At 36.8% G+C, this 22,855-nt stretch overlaps 1 protein-coding gene across 4 annotated transcripts in view; it reads right to left on the reverse strand.

Annotated features, from left to right (window-relative positions):
• Positions 1-22,855, reverse strand: part of corin (corin, serine peptidase) — a 69,770-nt gene that overhangs the window by 15,856 nt on the left and 31,059 nt on the right. For all 4 annotated transcript variants that reach the window (XM_088924040.1, XM_088924202.1, XM_088924118.1 and 1 more), the window contains exons 6-14: positions 19,614-19,727; positions 16,876-16,983; positions 13,516-13,626; positions 10,951-11,073; positions 8,310-8,417; positions 7,453-7,684; positions 6,331-6,476; positions 4,417-4,524; positions 1,560-1,673 (exon numbers count right to left, since the gene is read on the reverse strand). In XM_088924040.1, the coding sequence (XP_088780166.1) occupies positions 1,560-1,673; positions 4,417-4,524; positions 6,331-6,476; positions 7,453-7,684; positions 8,310-8,417; positions 10,951-11,073; positions 13,516-13,626; positions 16,876-16,983; positions 19,614-19,727 (1,164 nt within the window). The remainder of the gene's footprint in view (positions 1-1,559; positions 1,674-4,416; positions 4,525-6,330; positions 6,477-7,452; positions 7,685-8,309; positions 8,418-10,950; positions 11,074-13,515; positions 13,627-16,875; positions 16,984-19,613; positions 19,728-22,855) is intronic.

A 22,855-nucleotide genomic window follows, 5' to 3' on the forward strand; every position in this document is an offset into this window, starting at 1 on the left:
TTTCATGAGTGTTTATAGACTGAAGGCAGTACATACAGTATCTACCACCATCATAACTAAAAGTATAATTTCATTATTACAGCCAAGGCTGGCCTCCAACACTGGGTATTCTGTAAAACACAAGCTACTCATGAATACGCCAACAGTGATGTGGAAAAGCTCTATTCATTATAATAATGGTCAAAATGCCCTTGTATATCTGTCGGTCATATTTACTCCTTAACAAGTATCGGATTTCACCACAGGTAAAATCTTAATTAGTCTACAGTAAGACCTGGAAAATGCAGCAACCACTAAACTAATCTTTTTAAAGCTTAATTGAAAATGGTAAAACTGCAATACTGGAAATGATTCACATCATAACAACATAAATGTTAGTTTCAGAATGTTATTCGAAAGAAATAAAATAATATTACTCAGTACTTTCACATAAAAAATTAGAATTTGTAGATACTGGTTTTTTTTTATATTTACTGCATACAGGTAAACTATGAATTATTTTTTCTGTTTAATTTAGCATATGAAATGTCCGTCCCGTTACTAGATACTCTTGAAAAGAACATACATTAGATGTTTCTTATGTAACATTTAATCCAAATACAGTATTAATAATGTCCAAAGATACTGTATATTGGCACTCACCTAAATCATCACATCTAACCAGACAATCCATAATAAATCACATCAGGATGTGAATAAATTTAACTCTTAAAATTTTTAAGAATTCATTTCAATATTAACTGGGTCAGATTTTTAGCTTTTAATGTGCAAATACAGTTAAATGAGAAAATATTTATGAGCACCTACAGAGGAATTTTTCTCATTTTCTCCTAAATGTCATCGAGGTTACGTGTACTGTACTGTAAGTCATATTCACTTTACACTGGGAGAGCTGCACAATATTAACCTACAGAAAGATGAACGAGGCAGCATACTGTAGGTATTCTTTTCAGGTCAGAGAACTGACCTATTCAAACAACCATATTGTAAAATCTACAGTATGTACTGTGAAGCAATAAAATTCATTACACACACAAAAGAGACTTTGAAGAACACCCATACACACTAGATGACACATGACGCATTACACTTGTCCACCCACGGGGCATACAGTATCTGGGGTGGACAAGTGTAATGTTAAAAACACAAAAATGACTGCAGACATGCCAGTGTTGCAATCCCTGGGGAGTTCAATCATTGTCCAAGGAAACCTGCTCCTCCCATGGTCTGGTCTGTGCATCACTGCACCACAGCCTAAAATCTCTTGATGTGGCATTTAAATAAAAAAAGTCTGCACCCAGGATTTAAGAAATACGAAATGAAAATGTCATAATTCTAAATGTCTTTACTTTGCTTAAAGTGTGGCATGTACGTGTAGCGGGATGAGACATTTTAGCCTGGTTACGCGAAAGAGCTATCAGCGCAGCACATTGTGGGCAACGTCTTCCTGTGTAATTTGAATAGTCTTAAATACCACTAGATTGACCAAGTACACCTCCTCCCCCCCACAGAAGTTATTTTAATGCTCTCTAGTTGGAACCCTGTTGACAGTCACTTACAGCAGTTCTTTTCATCTGCCAGGTCGGCGCAGTCTGGAAATCCATCACAGATCATTGTATGTCTGATGCACGCTTTGTTTGATGGGCATTCCCACAGACCTCGTTCCTTACAACCTGGTAACAGAAAGGTCAGGGATGAAGCACAGGAGGGTGCGGTTTCCTTTGGACTCTTCACCAGAGCAAAGATCAACTTTCTCCCATGCATTCATTTCATCTGTATATTTACGGTAGGTGTGTCCTCTGAAATACACCCCTTTTTTTACCAAATATGTTCAATTTGCTTACAGAAGTGAAGGAAAAGTAGTGTATTTGCTTTTATTAACAGGTTATGCACTAAAATAACATGTGGAACAGCAGTCTCCAAATCCTGGCTACAGTTTCATTCCAGAATACCACTCTGACACTTTGCCGAATGTATTATTTACTTTATTTAAAAGAATTAGTAGACCTTTAAGCCAGTGATTAGAGACACTTATTAAACCAAAAAAAATGGTTTGAGGCCCCTGATGTGCTAGAATTAATATCTCAATCACAATGTTGGTTAAAAAGAAATACAATAACATGGCTCCATCAGTAATGTACATTAATGAATTAAATAGTGTATTTTTAGCATTTTAATATTGTGATTTATATTCAATATATAAATATATATTATATATATATTGTATATTGTATGGTAAGTGGCCTGCTACCTTTCCCCAGATAACCCTACACATTTCCTCATATCTCAGGTCCCCAGGAGGTGTTCAAGCTGAATGGGACTCTGCAGGGTCTTGGATTTCTGGGTTTGATTTTTGCTCTCATTTGCTGTGTGGCCACACCTTTCCAGACCCATTAATTGGAGGCCCCTATAAATATAGATCACTGGTATTTTTTTCCCTATATTGTATCTTTCTTCTGTGGCTCTGGGTTTTCTTGCAAGAGCTCTTCAAATAACTCAGAGCTAAAGAAATAGATACTGTATTGTATTTCCACTTTCCAATGTTCTTTTTAATGATGTACAAATGTGAGTTCAGCACGGATCAAAGATGAAACATCCTGCGTGACAGTGGAATGAGGTAGATTAGGTACCACCCTTGCCCACGGCATATTCCCTGGCATCTTCTAGGGTTGATCAGACCTGGAGCTACTATCATTTTTTACATTTTGAGTAGCTACAGTAGCATTAAAATGAAATGCTAGTTCCACAATTTTTTCTTTTCCTTCCATTTGTACTTAATCATGTGTTTAAATCAGGTTATAGAAAATACAGAATTGATCATTCTTGGAAAAAAACAACAGATTTTCATTACACCACACAATGTTCCGTATTGTGAATGTAGGAACAGCAACATAACACAAAAGGAAATTCACATTCCAGGTTTGACACTACTTTTATGCCCTTGAAGGGTACTTCTCAGACGCTCTAGACATAGTTTTGATTTAGATGTTGTGTCGCCCAATGATTTTATACCATAAAAATTGTGTAAGTCCCTCAAACTGAATTATGAAAATAAATAGAACCATTGAGCTCTAAAACACACACTCCTCTTCAATGTCACCTCAGTTAACAGCATTTCTGGAGGGCAGACTAGTGACTTTGACCTCTGGCCAGAGCTAGCCTTTTACAGAAAACAAGCAAATGAGCCACTCTCCTGCATATCAACATTTGTAAGCAGGGGGCAAATGAATCATTTAGTATTCAAAGAGCACCAGACGTTCTTTTGTAATATTATTAGTCTGGGTCAATTTAATTCATAGTCTGTGTCTCAGAGTATGGCTGTCTGAAGAAGTTTGTCTCTAAAGTTGATTTGTGTTTCTTTAGAAGACATTCTGGCAATTTATTACAAGTAAACTGTAAATCTCTTTACTCAGGCAATAAATCCAATTCAGAAACTCAACTGTCTTCCTCCTAGGACAGTTTCTTCTTGGCCAGGATGATATTTGTTTCATTTTCACTTTCTCTTCTAATGAGCTGAATGTTAAGTGGCCTTTAGGAAGCCCTATAGTGCTCTCAGAAATAAAAATCATACTGTATCAGGCAGCTGACAATGAAACTACAGACCATTGTGTTGGATTACCTTGGTATTGCTTATATACAAGCACCAGGACAAGTTACTGGTGCTGCACATTTATAGAGAATTTTTACTATCATATGTAATTTGGTGGGTGGGACGATGGTGCAGTGGTTAGCATTGCTGCCTTGCAGTGTGGGTGTCCTGGGTTTAATTCCTGACCTGGGCACTATCTATAGTATGTAGAGATCATATGTTCTTTTAGTTTTTGTGCAGGTTTCCTCCAGGTGCTCTTGTTTCTTCCCACAGTCCAAAGACATACTGGCAGGTTAGTTGGCATCTGTTAAAATTGGTCCCGGTCTGTGTGTCTGTGTTTGCCCTCTGATGGACTGGTGTCCTGTTCAGGGTGTACCCTGTCCAGTGCCCATTGCTTGCTGGGATAGACTCCCCCTTTGTACTGGATAATGCAGCTTGAAAATGTTTGAATATATGTACTCCTTTAGTTTACAAGGTAGTAAAAAGACATGTACAGTATTTGGGAGGTTTTCTTAGTAGCAGAAGGTCCTTGGGATCCAACTATAACATATCACTCTCACAATGAATCTAGAAAATAATGTATGTGTTGATCACCATTAAACCCAGCAGATTTATTCTGCTAAGCAAATGCCTTAATACAGGGTGTCAAATCCACTGTTACTGTCTTTGTACATTTTTTAATAAACATGTGAGATACTGAACAATGACAATTGTCAAGCACCATTTTGCATCAAAGCAGTCTGCCCATTCCTCTGAGATGCTTGTGTTGTTACAATGTGAGTGTCTCTCACAATGTCTTGATTCAAACAGGGGAGTTCAGTACTTACCACAATTTTCTTCATCACTGTCGTCATCACAGTCTGTGTGCCCATCACACCTCTTCGAGGCTAAGACGCATCTTCCCGAGTTGCACTTGAAGTGACTTGGTGAGCACTCTGTTCATGAATTAAACAAATGGGGTTTGTTAAACCTGAAAGCTTTTCTTTGAATATTTTAAAATCCTGTACAGATGTGGTTACTGTCTGCAAAAACTCGGGATCTACTTGCAAGGAAAATGTTACATTTCCACCCCGTAATATAAAAGACAGTTGTTGATAATGTACAGTATGTATTGTAGATTATAACAAAATAACTGCTATAAACAAAGCTTATAATAAAGTCAGACTAGCATAATGTTTTATGTCTTCTGTCTCTTGTTCCTAAGATACTTTTAACTAGTTTCACATAGAAGATGCATTTGACGCAGTATCAGAAATGTCCAGAGGAATTATTTTTTCTAATGATGGCAGAAATGCTGAAAAATGCCTTTACTAAATTAGAAAGGAGTGTGATCCTGAGCTTATCTTCTGAGTAAGAACTTTTTTTCTCTACTTTGTAGTTTCATCCCAATATAGTACATACTGTTCCACACATCATTTGCAGATGGAAATCAAATTTTAAAAAATCAGAAAATCACAACAGATTTAAGCCTCCTTGTTGTGCAGAAAAAGCACATTTAAAAACATGTACTGTAATATTAGCCAGGAACAGCACTTTTTTTCTGTAGATGCATGCATATTGACCTCTTAAATGTACAGTACTAGAAGAGAGGTGTCTGCCTACTGGATAACTAATCAAAGACTAAAACTTATCTTTGCCTTTTGCATGTTTTAACTGCTTTTCTCCAATAGAGCATCACAGGGGAGCCAGAGACTAACCCAGCAAGCAACTGGCACAAGGCAGGATACACCCATTGCAAGGCACAAACAGACACAAACATGCACACAGTCAAACCAGGGCACAAAAAACATGATGCGAAGGCCTGATACTAGTTATTAGTTACTAGTTATTTGTTTTATGTAATGTTTTCATTAGGTGGAGTTTTTCAAGTTGCTTTTTCTGTAGCAGATATACTGTACAGTGCAAACACCATTCCATAATATAGTGCTTGGTTTTCTGTTTCTCTCCAACCTTCCCTGGCAAAGGAAATATCTCATACTTTACTGACAGATTTTGTTTAGCACTTCAGTGTTATGGAGCAAGTATCAATAAGCTTGCTAGGGAACTTGTGAAATGTTACTGCTTACACAAAACTGGCACGAGTTAGTCCAAATGAGAGCAGACGGTACTGGCGGGAGTGACAAGGTTACTTAGCAACCAAAAACGTTTTATTACACTTTTTTTTCTGGAGAAATCAAATGCTTCTCAGAAATAAAATTCTAGATAACACCTTGGGATACATTATAAGTACAGTGCATTACAGCACGTCACAAGTAAAAAAATTATGTCACAACAATAAGTTAAGGCTTTCTGATGAGAGAACAACATCATACTATTGTAAGGTGTCATCACATTTTCAGAATGCTAATATAAGAACCTAAGGGAGTTTTATTATTGTTTTGTAAAGAGTTGATATCAAAACAGTGTGGTCAACTGGAATGTAAATCCTTCCTAAATATACTATATTTCATTGTCTCTTAAAAGTCCAAAAGAACACAAGAAATGTTACAAATGAAGGGATTCTATGTAAGATATACAGTATACTGTAGTTTGTTTGCAAGTAGCTACCTTAATTAATCTGAGAATCTCATCTAAAATATTTCTTCAGAGAAACCACAGATCCAGATTCAGTAACATGACAAGATTGCTTTTTCCAACAGATTGCTTGTTTCACACAAGCCTTTGTATAAGAAAGTGCCTCCTGTTCTCTTTTTGAAATTTGCAGTAATCTGTAGTTTTATTTAGTTTAGATCTGGACTAACCTTCAACATCCTGGTCAGGCATCAAGCAAGTTGCGTTCTCCTGGCCTTCTTCTGGAAACTGGCTACAGTCTGTGTCCTCTGGCCACTGCAATCCCACAATTCCCAGCACTGACTCACAGCGTTCTTTGGAATTTTTACACAATGACCTGTGACAAGTGAGTTTACGATTAACAGCACATAGCATCCTGTACACATAGAGCCATTTTACAATTAATTCTTTGGCATTGAAGGATTTTAGTTCAAGTAGGAAGCTTGGTCAGCATGTGTAGGCTGTGAAGGAACAAGTAAAGGTTTATTCCATGCTGAAAAAAGAAGTAAGGAAACAACGTTTCGGCTGTGGAGCCTTCTTCGGGTGTGAAACGTTGTATAACCCAATTTATTTTTAATTGATGCTATACTGTACATACAAAGAAAAATAATGCATACAGTTTCTGTTTGTTCCCCTTACGCATTGAAGCTCAATTGCAAATATTTAACAAATGAGTATCTCAAAGGAGAGCACCCTTGCAAAGGAGACTGACTTTTTTTGGTTGATACAAGGTTGAACCTTGACTGCTTAGTATTTGGTTATCAATATTTTTTCCTGTGGGGATCAACAGAAAAAAGGAACCGAGGTACCGCATCAGGCTTGCTATAATACCGTGTTTGTAGTAGGTAGTTCTAAGTGTAGGAAGGATGTTTTTTTTAAAAAGTAGAACAATTTGAAAAAAAAGGCTACTCATGGTCGTGGACAATAGTCATAAAATGATAAGTGCGTTATTATGATATTTTCAAAAACAGGATGCAAACTTCAATTTCATTGTTCAGTCACTGTAATGCGTAAATCTTTGGGTTTGTCAGAAAAAAGGAACTTCTGCATGCAAGTAATAAAATTCTATTTAAATCCCTTACAATTCAAATGACACAATACACTGACAACGCTGTGATGAAGGCGGTATTGTGTTCAAACGTTGCTGCATTGTGTCACATGAGTCATCAGAGAATTAAATAGATTTTTTTTGCTTAGAGCGGAACTGAATATGCGTGTGATTTTTTTTTCTATTATGGCATCAGGCCTGTTAATCTACACCTACTGAAAGTTTTGGCATGCTTTGGACTGTATTGCTTTTCTGACAGTTTCACCTGCATGGTGGCACCTTCTGATTGGTTTCCGGGTCACATTTTGGCACAAGGATGGTGCAGGCGAAAAACATGAGGTATTTGTAGCAGTTTGTCTGGACGAGTGCTGGGAAGAGAGAAGACTCCCAACTGATGGATGTCTCCTTCTGTGTTTCATGGCCCAGAAAATTTGGGAAGCTGGTGACATTGTACGGCAGATTCATGCACAGCTCAAGGGTAATGGGCTCACAGCGGTCTGGAAGAGGAAAATGATTACAGTCAGTAAATTCAACTCTTTTCTTCAGTTTACATAAGCCAAGCAATGTATACTCTCATAGGTGTGTTAAAAACTAGGATGTGTAGAAGACAGCAAGACAAACAACTGAAATGGGGTTTTGTTACATTAACAAAATGTATTTTTTTACTACTTAGGCATAGCCTTTTGTTAATACCTTAAATATTTCAAGTGTGATAAACTCTTTTCATTCAGAATACATGGTAATTGATGCAAAACCTTTGGGGCAATCAGCCAGGAAAAACAGTTATTCGTAAATGTAATTGTACATATTTTTGTGAGCAACACACACAAAACATGAGTTGTATGACACAGCAACTGAAACAATGCAAGGGGAAATAGACAGATCAGGTACTGGCTCATACAGAAATCTGATAAGCCTTTCTTTGGCATCTTTATGTATTTTCTTTCTATTTAAAAATCACTTTTTTTCTGGTGTTTCATCTATTCTGTCTCTCTTTGCCAGGACATAACCCAAGTCTTCTGTTACTACGATAGGCCACAAACACCTTGATCTTTTCTTTAGTCTTTGGTTATGGCTAAAAATGCTGATGAAAAACTGGCATTTTTTTAGTGGCACACTTACTACAGTTTGTGCTGTTGCTGCGGCTGTCACAAACAGTATTCCCATGGCAACCATCGAGGCAAGAGGTAGATATGCAGCCTGGTTGTCCAGGTTCGCATGCATTCTGATCTACAGAGAGAACAGCACTGGAGTTCATACGAAAGAAATACAGTATGTTTACTTTAGATGTTCTGCTCACTTACAGCACCAAAACCTCGCAGGACCCAACCAGTGAGAGGGGTCACTGTGTGCTGTGAGCTGTTGATCTGCCTGCTGACATTAAGCCCAGGTAGGACTTGAATCTAGTGGAAAAGCCTGTTTCCAAATGTGAGGCCTACTATCTACAAGGCAAGTTATGACAGTTATTTGCCCTTTAGGGTTTTGGAAATAAATGGGGGAGGTAGTCAAAAGAAATATATGCCGTACTTCTAGTGCAAAACATTTCAGATACTGTGATGGATGGGTGAAGCTCTGTTGGTTATCTTCTATATAAGACAGGAATAAGGCATGTTCCACATTGAATTTGTACTTAAAGGCCTAACTGTTGACAGAAGTGTTCATACAGTCTCTCAGTCTTTTCCAGACTGTGAAGAAAGCATTAGGAACAAGCTAGAAATTAGCTAGAAAAATGCCAATAATAGTAGGCTGACACAGTAGATGATGCTTATGTCATTTTACACTACATTTATTTAAATCTCTTTTTTTTCATTTTTGTATTTATTTAGGAGAGAACATTTGTAAAGACACTTGTTCCAGAACAACTGCAATGCTTATTCAATAAATTAACACTTCTAGGTTTTGGACGTGATCTGTACAGCATCGCATGAGACATGTTAAACTCAGATTCTTATGCCATACGGTCATGTAAATGATTTATCAGTGTCAGTAAGCTATGTGACTTGTTTTAGCTACTGTAATGTGTTTTGTCAACTAATGTTTCTGCCCAAGGATAAACCAATGTGTTTAACAGTAGTTACAGGTCTGCCCTATTACTCACTGTGACTGCATACTATTGACCACGGGAAGGAAAGTGATTATATAAAGTTGCATCTCAAATTGTTGGAACTGTTCAACACTGCCTAACATACTTATCCCTGGTTATGTCATGTACTGAACCACTGTCACCTATAAGCACAATTTTGTCCCATAAATGTTAAATAGGATATATACAGTACCCGGGCTAATGGTTGGGTTAGTCTATTTGCTGAAAGTTGGCCTAAATGCTTGGATGAGACTTGTGATAGGAAAGAAAGCACTGCAGAAAAAAGTCTGGGAATTAACTGCAGGCTGTAGAACTTCAAGTATGCTCTTCTAGTTCTCGTCAAATTACCCCATGGTTTCTCCAATGACATTTGCATATCCTAACAAGAACATTGGCCCTTTCAACACAGATTTGTTCCATCACAAAAAAAAAAGATCTAGTACTGTATATTACAACAGTCACAGTATGGTGAGGAACTTACACTTATCAATGATTTGGACTAAACAGGCGCCAGTACAAGGACAACAATATTATAACTCGGCCAGATGAAATTGGTAACACATGATATAAATAGACATTGATGTGCTGCAATGGTCAGTCAAACCTTAGCAGAGGATGACAGCAAATTATCAAGAATATGAGAGTAGACAATAGTTTTTAACACTGTGTTGATGGTGATGGACACGTTGATAAAATGTTGAATAATGAAAAGCCCCATGAGCCTGTGGCAAGATTATGTCTATTTTTCCCAAAAAATCTTTAGCAGTCACTAGAACTGAAATAAGGAAAATGTGCTCGACTTAAAATCTTGGAAACACATCTTGTGATATTCATATAGTAAGAGCCTACTACATACAGTACAGTAGGTCTAGAGCAATGAATGTACATTTTGTTTTAACATTCACATTCGTATTCGAAAGAGTCACATTTTGTTGAAATAAGTAGAACATGTTACCTGTTCATCGGTAAAGAGTAAATGCATTTAACAATAAAAGACATGATCTGGGTTTTAGTTACTATTTAATTATTTGAAGACTGACACAATTATAACTTCTGACTCATAGATTATAATTTAGAAAATGGAAACAAAATTAGGTCATGCAAGTTTTAAAGATTTCCTTCCTTATTTTTTTTAAGCTAATGAGAGCAATGAATGATAATCAAATACATTTTAATTTAGGTCACATGTTAATTCCATTTTATGCAATATATAAGGGAATTGTCTATACTGTATAAGGGAATGTTTGATAAAACCAATACATACTGTATACTGTACCTGACGTTTTGGGTTTTAACCTTGCTTTCCTCTATTTTGTTGAATTCAAAAATAAAATTATTTTATATATTGAAGTATAAAACCCATTGCTGTACAAGTTGAAAAATAGGTAAAATGGCAAACTTTTCATGACTTTAAGTTAATAAATTATGTGCCCATTAAATACATTATATATAACCATGCAGTATAACTATTTTTGTTTAAGATATACTTTAAAACATAATAAGAGTATAAGTACAAATTGGGCCCTGGGTTCAATTCTGGACCTGTGGTGCTATATGCGTGGAGTTTGAATGTTCTCTTTGTGTTCACCGGGTGCTCTGGTTTCCTCCCTCAGCACACCACATATTTTTGATAAGTATAAACCAGCCTGCCAGCACTGCGAAATGCCTCAGTGGACCTACTCTGCCGCAAGGTGCAGTTCTCCTCATCGCTCCCATCCTTGCAGTCAATGTCTCCGTCACAGCGGAAGGCACTGGGAATGCACTGCCCATTCCGACACTCTAGCAGCCCTTGACTCTTACATGCTGGGGAGAGAAAACAAAACACTGTCTACAGACAAAATCACAAAATCACGGCTTGAATGTCTCTTCCGCCATTTTAGAGTGTCGATGTGGAGTTTTGATTTTTACCCTATGCCAAAGGTCCCGGGCAGGATTTGTGTTTGGATCTTATTCCTAATCGATCTTCCCTCTCTTCTTAGCTCGCCTGAGGTGTCATCTGCAACAAGTATAACCCTCCTCTTTGGCTTCAACCAGTAAAGTCAATCGCTTAAGTCCCTGTTAAGCTGTATGATCCAAGAAAAGCCAATCTGAGCCTTGGTCAAGTCACAGTAACCAGGCACTGGTGCATAACTGACAGCACCAATGACAAAAGGGGTTGGGATTAGTTTAGCTCCTGGTGCCACAAAGCCCCACTCGGGCCTCTCAGACACTTGCAGGCTTGTAGTGCTGTAGTTGAGGGATGTACCGCTCCTCCAGTCTATGAGACCATGCCACCATTGACGTATCAAAAGACAAGTGGCAGGAGTGTGGGTGGGCAGGTACACCCTCATTCATCCCCCTGTAATATTGCAGGATTCAGAACCATGAGCTGAGCTTGGGTGGGTATGTACGGTAACATTAAATGTTTTATATAAAACACTGTTTAACCATCCATCCATTTACTAACCTCTTCTTCCATTTTAGGGTGGCTGGGGAGCTGGAGCCCATCTCAGAAAACAATGAGTACAAGTCAGAGTACACCCTGGACAGGACACCAGTCCATCGCAGGGCAGACACACACACACACCTAGGGGCAATTCTTCTTTAAGGAGCCAATTTACAGTGTTAACTTAGTATAATACTTCATGTTTTTTGAAACCCAGCCTAAGTTCTGTAAACTGTTTGACCACTGATTACTACTGAACACTAACTTAATACTCTCAGGACTCTTACAAGATCATAATGCAGAGTAAAGAGAAGTTAATGAATTATTACAGAATGTGTTATTTTCGTATATTCAGACAGAATTCAGACACGTGTGATACCAGCATCCTTGCGTGAGTCCAAAGTAAAAAAAATATTGTACACAAGTACTGGTTAGAAACCTTAATCTATCTCTGTCCATAAACCATACAACATGGCATGTTACTTCATTAATCATACAATGCTTTGGGCTCACAAAGGCTGGTGAAGTGCATTTAAAAGGGCTTCATCTGATGAAAATGGAGAGGTCAAAATGCCATTGCTTTAAATAAGGCTCCCTTATTTAGGGACTCAGAAAAAACATGTTTTTCTTTTAATACATTTTTGGCAGCCTTGATAAAATATACAAAATTAATAGATATACAACTGATTTTTATGTTCAAATATATATCCATCCATTCATTTTCTAACTGCTTCATTCAATTTAGGGACTGGGAGAACTGTATCCTATCCTATCCTAGTAAGCCAAATATATACCATCTGACAGAATTCTATGTGTTTGCTTATGTTAGGATTCATTATCTCCCAAGATTATTCAGTGCAGCCATGTGTGTTAACTTCTATAAATATTTGATGAATCAAATAATTTAGTCACAGAAGGTTCACGAAGAGAACATTTTCATGTTAACGTGACTGAATTACATAACACTGGTAAACCTATGACAAGCAGTCTTTTCTATTTTCAGGGATCTATTTTTATTTCACCACAGCAGTTTAAACTATCATGGTGTCTTTTAAAAAAAAAAGAAATATAAGCACGACAAGGGATGACTACTTACCTCAACATTTGTAGTAGAACAAAAAATATTCAATTCGAGTCTCATTTTAAATGTAACATTCTACACATGCCTCCATTTAAACCAGGAAAGTCACAGTCATTGTAAAATGAAAAAGACTTGTATCTATGAAGTGATCATTCGCTATGTTATTCCTAATAAATAAACAACTCCATAAAAATGTAAAGGATAATAAAAATATCAGCAAGACAACCTAAGAATTTTTAGAGGCAGGAGCGTTTCCTTATAATTTTGCAGCAACAGCAATGGTACAAAAAGTTTTTAAGACCAAGCAATATGAATCTAGGCAACTAACTCATTTTCAATCAACAGTAGACAATGCCAACTTATTTAGTCTATAGATCTCAAGAAAAAATATCAGCTAATTTTCCATTTTTTTCTGGATGATAGGCAGGCATTTCTAATCTCCATTATAAGGACATAACAAAATTAAAGTACATAATTATAACAAAAATCGATCTACTTAAATTATAAATAGAAAGTAGCACTGCAGGTCACTGTGTTGAAGTGTTTACTTTAGAGATTATGCAACTGGGAGGGTTGTAAAATGTTTCCCTTTCTTTCTGTGGCATCACTGGATAGTCAATGAGGACCTTCTGGGATCTCCAGAACCCTAGCAGAAAGGAAATTCTACCACTACTTTATATCCAGGTGCCCCTCTGCATTCTACCCTGCAAATCAAGGCAGATAAAAACAACCGACTTACAGCAGTTGACTTCATCACTCTTGTCAGCACAATCGTGGTCACCATCGCACACCCAGTCAGTGGTGATACACCTGCCATCACCACACCTGTGTTCCTTGTTTGGATCGCACTCTGAAAAACACCCAGGTTTCACACTTTTAATTAATCTAATAATTAGAATGCTGGAAAATATGCCAAACTGAGATTCCTTGTAGTTCAAAAGCAACATTTTAGCCCAGGGGCAGTTAAACGGTGTTTATGAACAGTAAATAGTGTTATAAATAATAATAACTATATTATTCATCCATTTTCTTTACCGCTTCATCCAATGCAGAGTTGCAAGGGAGCCGGAGCCTATCCTGGCAATTTTCCCAGAACCCAATAACCTTGAAGTATATCTTTGGATTTTGGGGGGAAACCCACGGTAAGGGAGAACATACAGTAATTATAATAATTATGAATTATGATAATATTAATTGTTTTCACTTATAAAGCACTTTTCTGGACACTCCACCCAAAGCATTTTACAGGTAATGGGGACTCCCCTCCACCACCAATGCGCAGCACACACCTGGATGATGCGACGGCAGCCATAGTGCTCCAGTTCTCTCACCACACACCAACTATCAGTGGGGAGGAGAACAGAGTGATGAAGCCAATTCAGAGATGGGGATTATTAGGAAGCCATGATTGGTAAAGGCCAATGGGAAATTTGGCCAGGACACAGGGGTAACATCCCATTTCAAGAATGGACCTCGGTTTTATGTCTCATCCGAAGGGCAGCGCTTTTTTACAGTATTGTGTCCCTGTCACATTGCCGCAGACCGCAATATCCACACAGACCGCAGGGTGAGCAGTCCCTAATGGTCAGGCAGGTACTGGCCAGGCTCACACCTGCTGAGTTTCAATGGGTTTGCACTTGTGAGCAGCAGGGTGATATAGCTGCTGGTGTTTTATAGCTTTTTTTAGCTGCTATTTGTAGCCTAATGGTTTAAATAAGCTGCCACAATTAAAAAAGGATCAGAAAACAATGAGTAATTAATTTTGCTGAAGAAAGAAACCTGTGGAGTTCAGTATGTAAAAGTTCAATTAAGCATTGAGGTGTTTGGGACTGTATTGGGGAATATTTCCATAGGAGAAGCACTATCAAGAGATGAACTGCGCTTTATCACTGTCTTTGATGACATACAACTTAGTACAGTGGCATACACCGTGGTACTGGAGAGCTACAATTCCACAGGTTTTAAAAGCAACCTTAATTCATCAAGTGTAATATTTAAAAATTAAGGCTCAATGGGAGGCAGATTAATGTGAGATAATCACAACACCACAGAGTGAAAAAGCACAGCACATAGCTGAGTGCCTCTACAATTTAGTGTGATAATCACACATTAAACCACACACCCTGGAGTTCTGTTAATGTTTTATGTGATTTTTTTAAATAGTTGTCACATTTCCTTGTTGTCTCTGTTTTATTGTATGTTAATTAAGTATGCAGATATATTTCAATGTCATTTGCAATATACTGTATTTAAGATGCATTTAAAATCCCTAGGATAATAATGACAATTTCTTAGGTGATGGAGTCACGCTTGCAGCACATGTTGAAAACATTAAATCACTATATTGTGGGGCACAAAAGCACAAGAGACTGAGCAGAGACAACAAGGAGGTCATTACACCAGGACAAAACAACAAACCCCATATACCAAAAACATGAAATGTTATATGTCTTGGGTATAACATAAAAACAATTTTGGCACTGAGTGTTCAATTGTTGTTTTTATAGTAAAAATGTAATTTGGGTACATTTTTGTGTATAACATTAATAGAAGAGAGAGAGAGGGCATCTAAGAACTGAATGCTCAAACTGGTGTGAAGTAATTAGTGATGTACAATAAGGATCTTTACTTCTATTAAATTCTATTTCACCTTTGAGATAAAGGGAGGGAATATATATTAAATGAATGTCATTAAAATGACGTTTGAAATACACACTACTTATACAACAATAGCCTTTGTATAGCATACTGTAGGTCCTTTATGTAACAAATGTATGGAACAATCATACAGCATGTGCAAAGCACTCCGTCAGACATGGAAATTGAGTACACGATGTGCATCATATGTATAACACACAATGTGACAAGTAATAGGTTTATTCCATGCTGAAAAAAAGAAGAAAGAGAACACAACGTTTCGGCCGTGGAGCCTTCTTCAGGTGTGGCACACCTGAAGAAGGCTCCACGGCCGAAACGTTGTGTTCTCTTTCTTCTTTTTTTCAGCATGGAATAAACCTATTACTTGTTCCTTTGCAGCCTACGCATGCTGACGCAGCTACCCACCTGAACTACTAACACACAATGTGTATAACATGTTTATGTTGCTTCAAAATTTTCTACAAAAGCTTATACATTAACATCGCTCAAGTATAAGAGCACAAATTAAAATAAACCAATCTCCCAAAATATAGGATTACAAACATTAAAATATTTCCAGCTACAGTACTCTAGTAAATCTTTTGTATACATTTGATCAAATTAATTATACACACAATTCATTCTCAGTAAATGGTGCTAGAAGTAAATATTCTTTAACTACATGTTTTTGATACTCAGGTATGGATCATTTCTGGAAGTTCATCAAGAGAAATTAGTTTATTATAGATTGAGACATGACTTCTACATTTATCCAAAAAAGTTGCTAATTAGCAACTCAACGTTTCATTTCATTTTGCACATTTTAGTAGTTGATCTGCTAAATAAATTAATATGGAGATCGTTTTCAATGAAACCGTAAAAGCGCTACTGCCTGTGTTTGGCTGTAGAAGACCACTTCTAACTTAAGTGAGCAAAGTATTTGCTGGTGTAATCAAAGCATAAATTTCCCCAAATCATTATACAGTACATTCAAAACTAAAAGAGACATAGAAAGCCTCATGGATTGTGGCCCTGTGTGACCAGGATTCAAAACTTCAAATCCTGTAAATAATTTATATGATAAAGCAGATTATACATAAATTTAAAATATATTGGGTACCATTCTCTAAATTTTCAATGAGTTTCAGATAATTAGGAAAATATGACCAGCAGAATATTAGATCAACACCATTAACCTAAAGTAAATATTTTTTTTTAAAGTTTTAGGAGTAAAAAAAAACATTGAATGAAATAAAGAGCAAAGATAAACAACTGTAAAAACTGACAAAGGCAACAAAAATACACAATTATAAAAGTAACTGGTTTAATTTAATTTGTAAGATCAAGACCAAATACTTTGTCAAAAAGCACAAAATTTGTGGAATTCAAGACAAATGGCTTTACAGTAAGAGAAAATGAAATTAACCTAAATGGTTAAAAAAAAAAACAGAAACAACCTTACCACAATTTTGCTCATCACTGAGGTCTCCACAGTCATCATAGCCATCGCACACAAGGCTGTGAGTTAGGCAGCGCCCAGTACCACACTGAAACTGGTCTTTGCTGCAGTCTTAAAAGGAAAAGCAGGATAGTTAATAACATTTAACTACAGTACCTCCCAGACAATGACACTGTTCTAATATGGTCTACTGTATATATATATACCTTCTAACATGGTTTCCTATAAGGAGCAACTAAAAGTGATACCTGGTCAAATGAAGTTATTGCACAACATCTTGATTTTGTTTTGCTACAGTTTCTTCCTGGAGGTTTCAACACATATTGTATATTTGTCCTCTCCTTAGCTATGAGCACTGTAAAACCTGAAAACTGTAAAAATAACTAAAGGAAAGTAAACTAAATACCTTCTCTGAGTTTCTTGAAAATTAGACCTGGAATTACAATGCAAATTTTAGGCTAGATATCATTAAAAAGTTACCATCAATGGATTCTAATTGCTTGTTCCAATTCAGGGTCATGGGGGAGTGAGAGCCTATCTAACCAAGCAACAGGCGAAAGGCACCAACATGTTATCTTTGGAATTAAATATCCTTTTAAACTGAGGGTATAAAGTTTTGGAACAGAATATCCACAATAGGTTTGATGCTGTAGAATTAATATTTTTACTTAACTTAATGTCCTGACAAAGAAAATAGAAGCATACACCTAAATATAACCATTTTCAGGAATTTAAGAGAATATTTTCTTTGTTATTCTAGTAAAAAGAAAAGTCACCTTATACTCTAAAGACTAATCATGTAATCCATCCATTTTCAAACTGCTCTGTCCAATACAGAGTTGCAGGGATGCTGGAGCCTATCCTGGCAAGCAAAGGCCAGATACACCCTGGACAGGATGCCAGTCCATTGCAAGGCACACACAGACACGCACAGGGACAGTTTTCCCAGAAGCCATTTAATCTACCAGTATGTTTGTGGACTGTGGGAGGAAACCAGAGAACCTGGAGGAAATTTATGGGGAGAACATACTTACTCTACACAGACAACACCCAAGGTCTGGAACTGAACCGAGGATCCCCTGTGCTGCAAGGCAGCAATGTTAACCACTGCACCTCCCCATGTAGATAATAATATAATGAAATGTATCACGAACAGAAACAGAAAATTAATGTAGGTTATTCTGGACCTATAGTAGGACACTGAGGAGACCTAGCTTTCTATTTGCAACCGCCCTTGTAGGTCGGTATATTTATACTACATTTTAAGTAGATTTACAATGTGCTGTGACCTTCTCATTAATCAGCTGACAGCAATGATCTGAACACTTGTATTATAAATATTAACTTCTTGAAATGAAAAGACAACAACCCCCTGACTAGAATGCTCACCCTCCCTCACCTGTAATTAGCAGAAGTCAAACTAAAGGACAAAACTGAATGATTAATTTTTTTTAGCCTCCCATTTAATTCTGCTTGCTGGAGTCTGTGAGGAAAATAGACAGATGACTTTATTTCCTCTAACAGCAGGACTCCTACACGCTTCTATTCAACCGTGACCAGTGTCGCATTTACAATGTCACAGACTGAGCTAATGTGATGAGAGACCTATGTACGCAGTAAATACCTTCCATCTCTTTTCCAACTGTCCAAACCTTGGCTGGATACAGAATCTGGCTTTGTATAACAACCCCCCCCCCCTTCCCCACCTCCACCTCCACCCTGTAATGTTTGTTTAACTTCCTATACCAGCGTCAAGGCTGATATTTGCAGTCTGGCAGGGCATCATCTCTCAGGAAGTTACAGTTCAGCCAGGGAACTCATTTTAAACCTATTACACACATCTCAAACATCTCTGTGCGATGCATCTCATGTCTTCTACAATACATCCATGACATGTCGTATCAACAGGATCCGACCTCAAAACTGACAAGTCAATGGAAAAAGTGTGCAGGAAAGAGCTTCTGAAATGAACATAAATCACTGTGTATTCAAATTTGATTGCGCACAGTATCTATTTTACTGCTGTATGTCTCACAGGGAACTGACAAATGCAGTGCAGTGTACTGCAAACGGATTCCAATGATATCCCATTTTTTAATTACAAATGATGAAATAATTAGTTGTAATTTGGGGTTTTGTGGTCATGTGTAAATTATGGTTAGGGTGTCTTCACGTTCCATGGAACTCCATTATTAACATCAAACCAATGGTGTTTTAATGCTACGGAAGACACATTACCTCCAGGGACCTTCAATCACAGCTGTCTTTTGAAACAACACAACGGTGGGAGAAAAGACAACATAGCCCCAGTGGTTACGTGTGTTTGGCCAATTCAGAGTGAAACACACACCAAAGGATGAAAAGGATTTGGGACACCTAATGCTCTTTACAGCTATGCTAGACCACCCTGATGGAATATCTTGTTTTCATAAATTGTAAACTGGAGAATTGTGAGAAGGTCTCATTAAGTCATTTTTATGCACCTCTAAATCCTGCTATTGCACTTTTCTTCTAAGAAAAAAAAACAAAATGGGCCATACAACAGTAACGTCTAATTCAGGCAAGTTAGCAATGTGTATTCCTTGACCATCTGCAAAACAACACCAGATGGTTGTTTAGCAAAAGGCAATTTGCTTTATTTGCATTTCTCATTTGCTCTGGTAGGGTGACCAGTTCCTGAATTCTTTAATCTCCAAGAGCTCAAAAATTCCCCAAATCCAATATTTTCTTCAGTGACTTACTGCAGTTGGCCTCATCGCTCCAGTCATCACAGTCATTGTAACCATTACAAAGCAGTTTCCTGGGGACACAGATTCCTGTGGCACATAGGTAATTGTCTTGCCCACCACAAACAGCTGAAACAGGGAAAGAAATACAAAATTAAACTGGTTTAATTAGTATTAGATAATACACGGCAACCAATATCTTTCATTGGCTTTATTTACGAAGTCAGCTGTCCTCACAATTCACTTATCCAGTAATAAAATGTGTTATTCAATGCTATTATCAGGTAAAAGCAACAATGTTTATAGTGTTTTTGATTATATAGACTAACTACAATAAACAGCAACAGAAGGAAAATGTTTCTTGTAGGCTTCTGGGCAATAATAACTAATAATTGTTAGTTATACGAGTCATGAACTGAACTGAAAATGAAACTATCAAATATAAGAAAAAAAGGTGCAATAACACCAAATTACTGAAAACCCATCAGTATCAGAGTATCACAGTGGTTAGTGCATTTAATTTCGGACCTGGGGTGCTGTCTGTGTAGTTTGCATAGTATGTTCTCCTGAGTTTGTGTTGGTTTCCTCCAGGTGCTACAGTATGCCAAAGACATACACAGGTAAGTTAATTGGCTCCTAAGAAATTGGCCCTGATGTGCATGAGTGTGTGTCTGTCTGCCTTTCGATGGACTGACGTCCCTTCAAGGGGGTGTCCTGCCTTGTGCCTGCTCCGGCTCCCCTACGACGCTGTATCAGCTCAAGCACTTAGAAAATGGCTGGATAGGTGGACGGAATAAACTTCACCAAATTCTTTATGAAGGAAAGAAGTGGGGAACATTCAGAGAACTTGATTTATTTCTTTTAAATAATTTTTAACATTCTAACATATTTTTAATAAAGGAGAATCTTTCTATTCCATGAAGTAATTTGAAAGAATATGACCACAAAACTGGTTATTATCAAAGTCTTCATTTACTAAACAAATTTCTGTGCAAAATTCCCAAACTCCTAAGCTGTTAAACTAAATTAAAAAGTGTTTTTCTTACTTAATTTTAATTTTTTTATCCCAGCAATACAGCCACTCTTTGTTTTATGATGTACACCATCTGTGTTTTCATTAGAAAAATGTAGTGTAGCTTCCTCTTAAAAAAAATGGCTAAAGCCTTCAAAGACACAACACCAAGACAACCAAACCGCTGAAAGACAAGAAGGTTATTCTGTTGTTTATTCCCTTTTTAATGAATCAAACAAAAGCCAGAAAGCTGCCTCATAGAAGTTCTAAAGAGTGCTTCAAGAACCCCCTTTTAGAAATCCGGCAAACAATTTAAAAAAGAAACCACCATAAAACATCTGGCCTATTTTCTACAACAAAAGACTTGACTGTAATGAGTCAGTGCTATTGTTATCTTATCTTATTTAAATGACCTGTTTAAAGATTTTGTATGGTATAATTAGCCTCCTTTTAAGAAACTGGAAAAGCCTTTCAAGTGTGCAACCAAATGAACTTTTAAACTAATGCTACTGACATTAGGATGGCATACCCACTAATAATGACAAACAAAACATGCTACAGGGTTGTAATGGTACCATCGTAAATAAAGATTGCAAAACATTATGTTTCATGTGCAAAACTACCTTATGAGTAAAACTCTTTTTTCCAGATTTCTTGCCTTTAAAGCTGTTTTCAATAGTCATTAATCTGCATTACTCATCTAATGCATTAATGTCAACAGTAAAACTTTAACAAGTGCACTAGTGACACAGTCTCTGATAATCAAATACTGTATGATGTGGGTTTTCAGAAATATTTACCTGGACATTTTCCTTTAAAAAAATGAATAAATTACATTACTGATGACTGTTTAACCAATTACTCTATGTGGTTCAGAAAAAACATGAATCTCTAAAACACAACTATGGTTTATTGTTCTATTAGTGAAAGACTTTGCCTTGCTAGTAGGAAAATGGATACTGGTCACAAGTAGTATTTCTTGTATAACCTTAACTTTACTTTTCTTCATATCTGGAGTTTGGTTACCACTGAAAGGATAAGAGCCAATCCCTGTAGGCAGAGAAACCATACCTTACTTTTTGAAGAGTAACAGAACTAGATATTTTGACTCATGTGTGATGAACAGCTGTCATTAAAAGCAGCAAAGTCATGAAGCATTAAGTCATCAAAATGTGTCATTAATTTAAAAAGTGTTAACACTTAATTTGGGCTGTAATTAGAGCTCATTGGGCCTTGTACAGAATCAGGCACATTTAGTATAAATAAGAAAATCAATGACATTTTCCACTGTGAAAGTCTCAACTTCTGTTTGATGATACAGTATGTGTAACTGAAAACACGTTATTGCGAAATTATTATATCAGGTAAATTTGTGTTGTGATGACCACAGTGTGGAGGCAGGAATCTTGAAGTCAGACAATATTATTTTCTTGGCACAGGTTCATAAAAAGTGAATTTTTAAAGTATGTTTGCTAAATGGCTTTTTCATTTTTCTAAAAATGGAAAGTTTATGGTCATTACATTACTTATGGTTAAAATGGCTGCCATCCTTTTCAAATTTTGGCTCCATTCCAAGACAGGAATACAGACCTTTTAGAAAAAAAATAATCTTTACCATACTATAACTGTTCATGAAACTTGGGATATAGAGTACGGGAAGATTGGTCTGACCTGGGTACAGAGCTAAATTCATCACTACAGAAGGTACCTGACAAATTCACAGCAGGGTATTACAGCATGTGCATCCTTAGAACTGCTACAGACCCCATCACATTTAACAGATTTTTGTCTTCAGTCATCTTCATCCAACTCCTTTTTGAAAACCCTTTTGATTTTATCATGCATTTTAATGCGAATAATTCTTTAAAGTAACTGTTTTTTTTTGTCTCTAATCCAGTAATCTAATCTACATTATTAATAGAGTAATTCCTCAGCCCAATGGCATCTTGCTGTGTGTCCACACCATTGCTGGTTTAATTCCTTTACTCTTCTAATCATGCCTCATACTTTTATTTGCCCTCTAACGTATCCATGTATTTTTTTTCTGTCTTCTCTTGTTACTCCAAGTGTACATCTTTGACTAATGTATTGTGTACTGCCTGTATAACTGAACATATGAATGGACGTCTGCACTTTAAATAAAAAAATGATAGACAAACTACAGTTTCATAATATTCTTTTCAAAGATACATATTTGCATGTGTGAGAGTCTTTGTGCTTGTACAGTATGTGTCACTTCACATCA

This window comes from Atractosteus spatula, chromosome 1 (assembly GCF_055471065.1).
Source record: "Atractosteus spatula isolate fAtrSpa1 chromosome 1, fAtrSpa1.hap1, whole genome shotgun sequence".
Lineage (NCBI taxonomy): Eukaryota > Metazoa > Chordata > Actinopteri > Semionotiformes > Lepisosteidae > Atractosteus > Atractosteus spatula.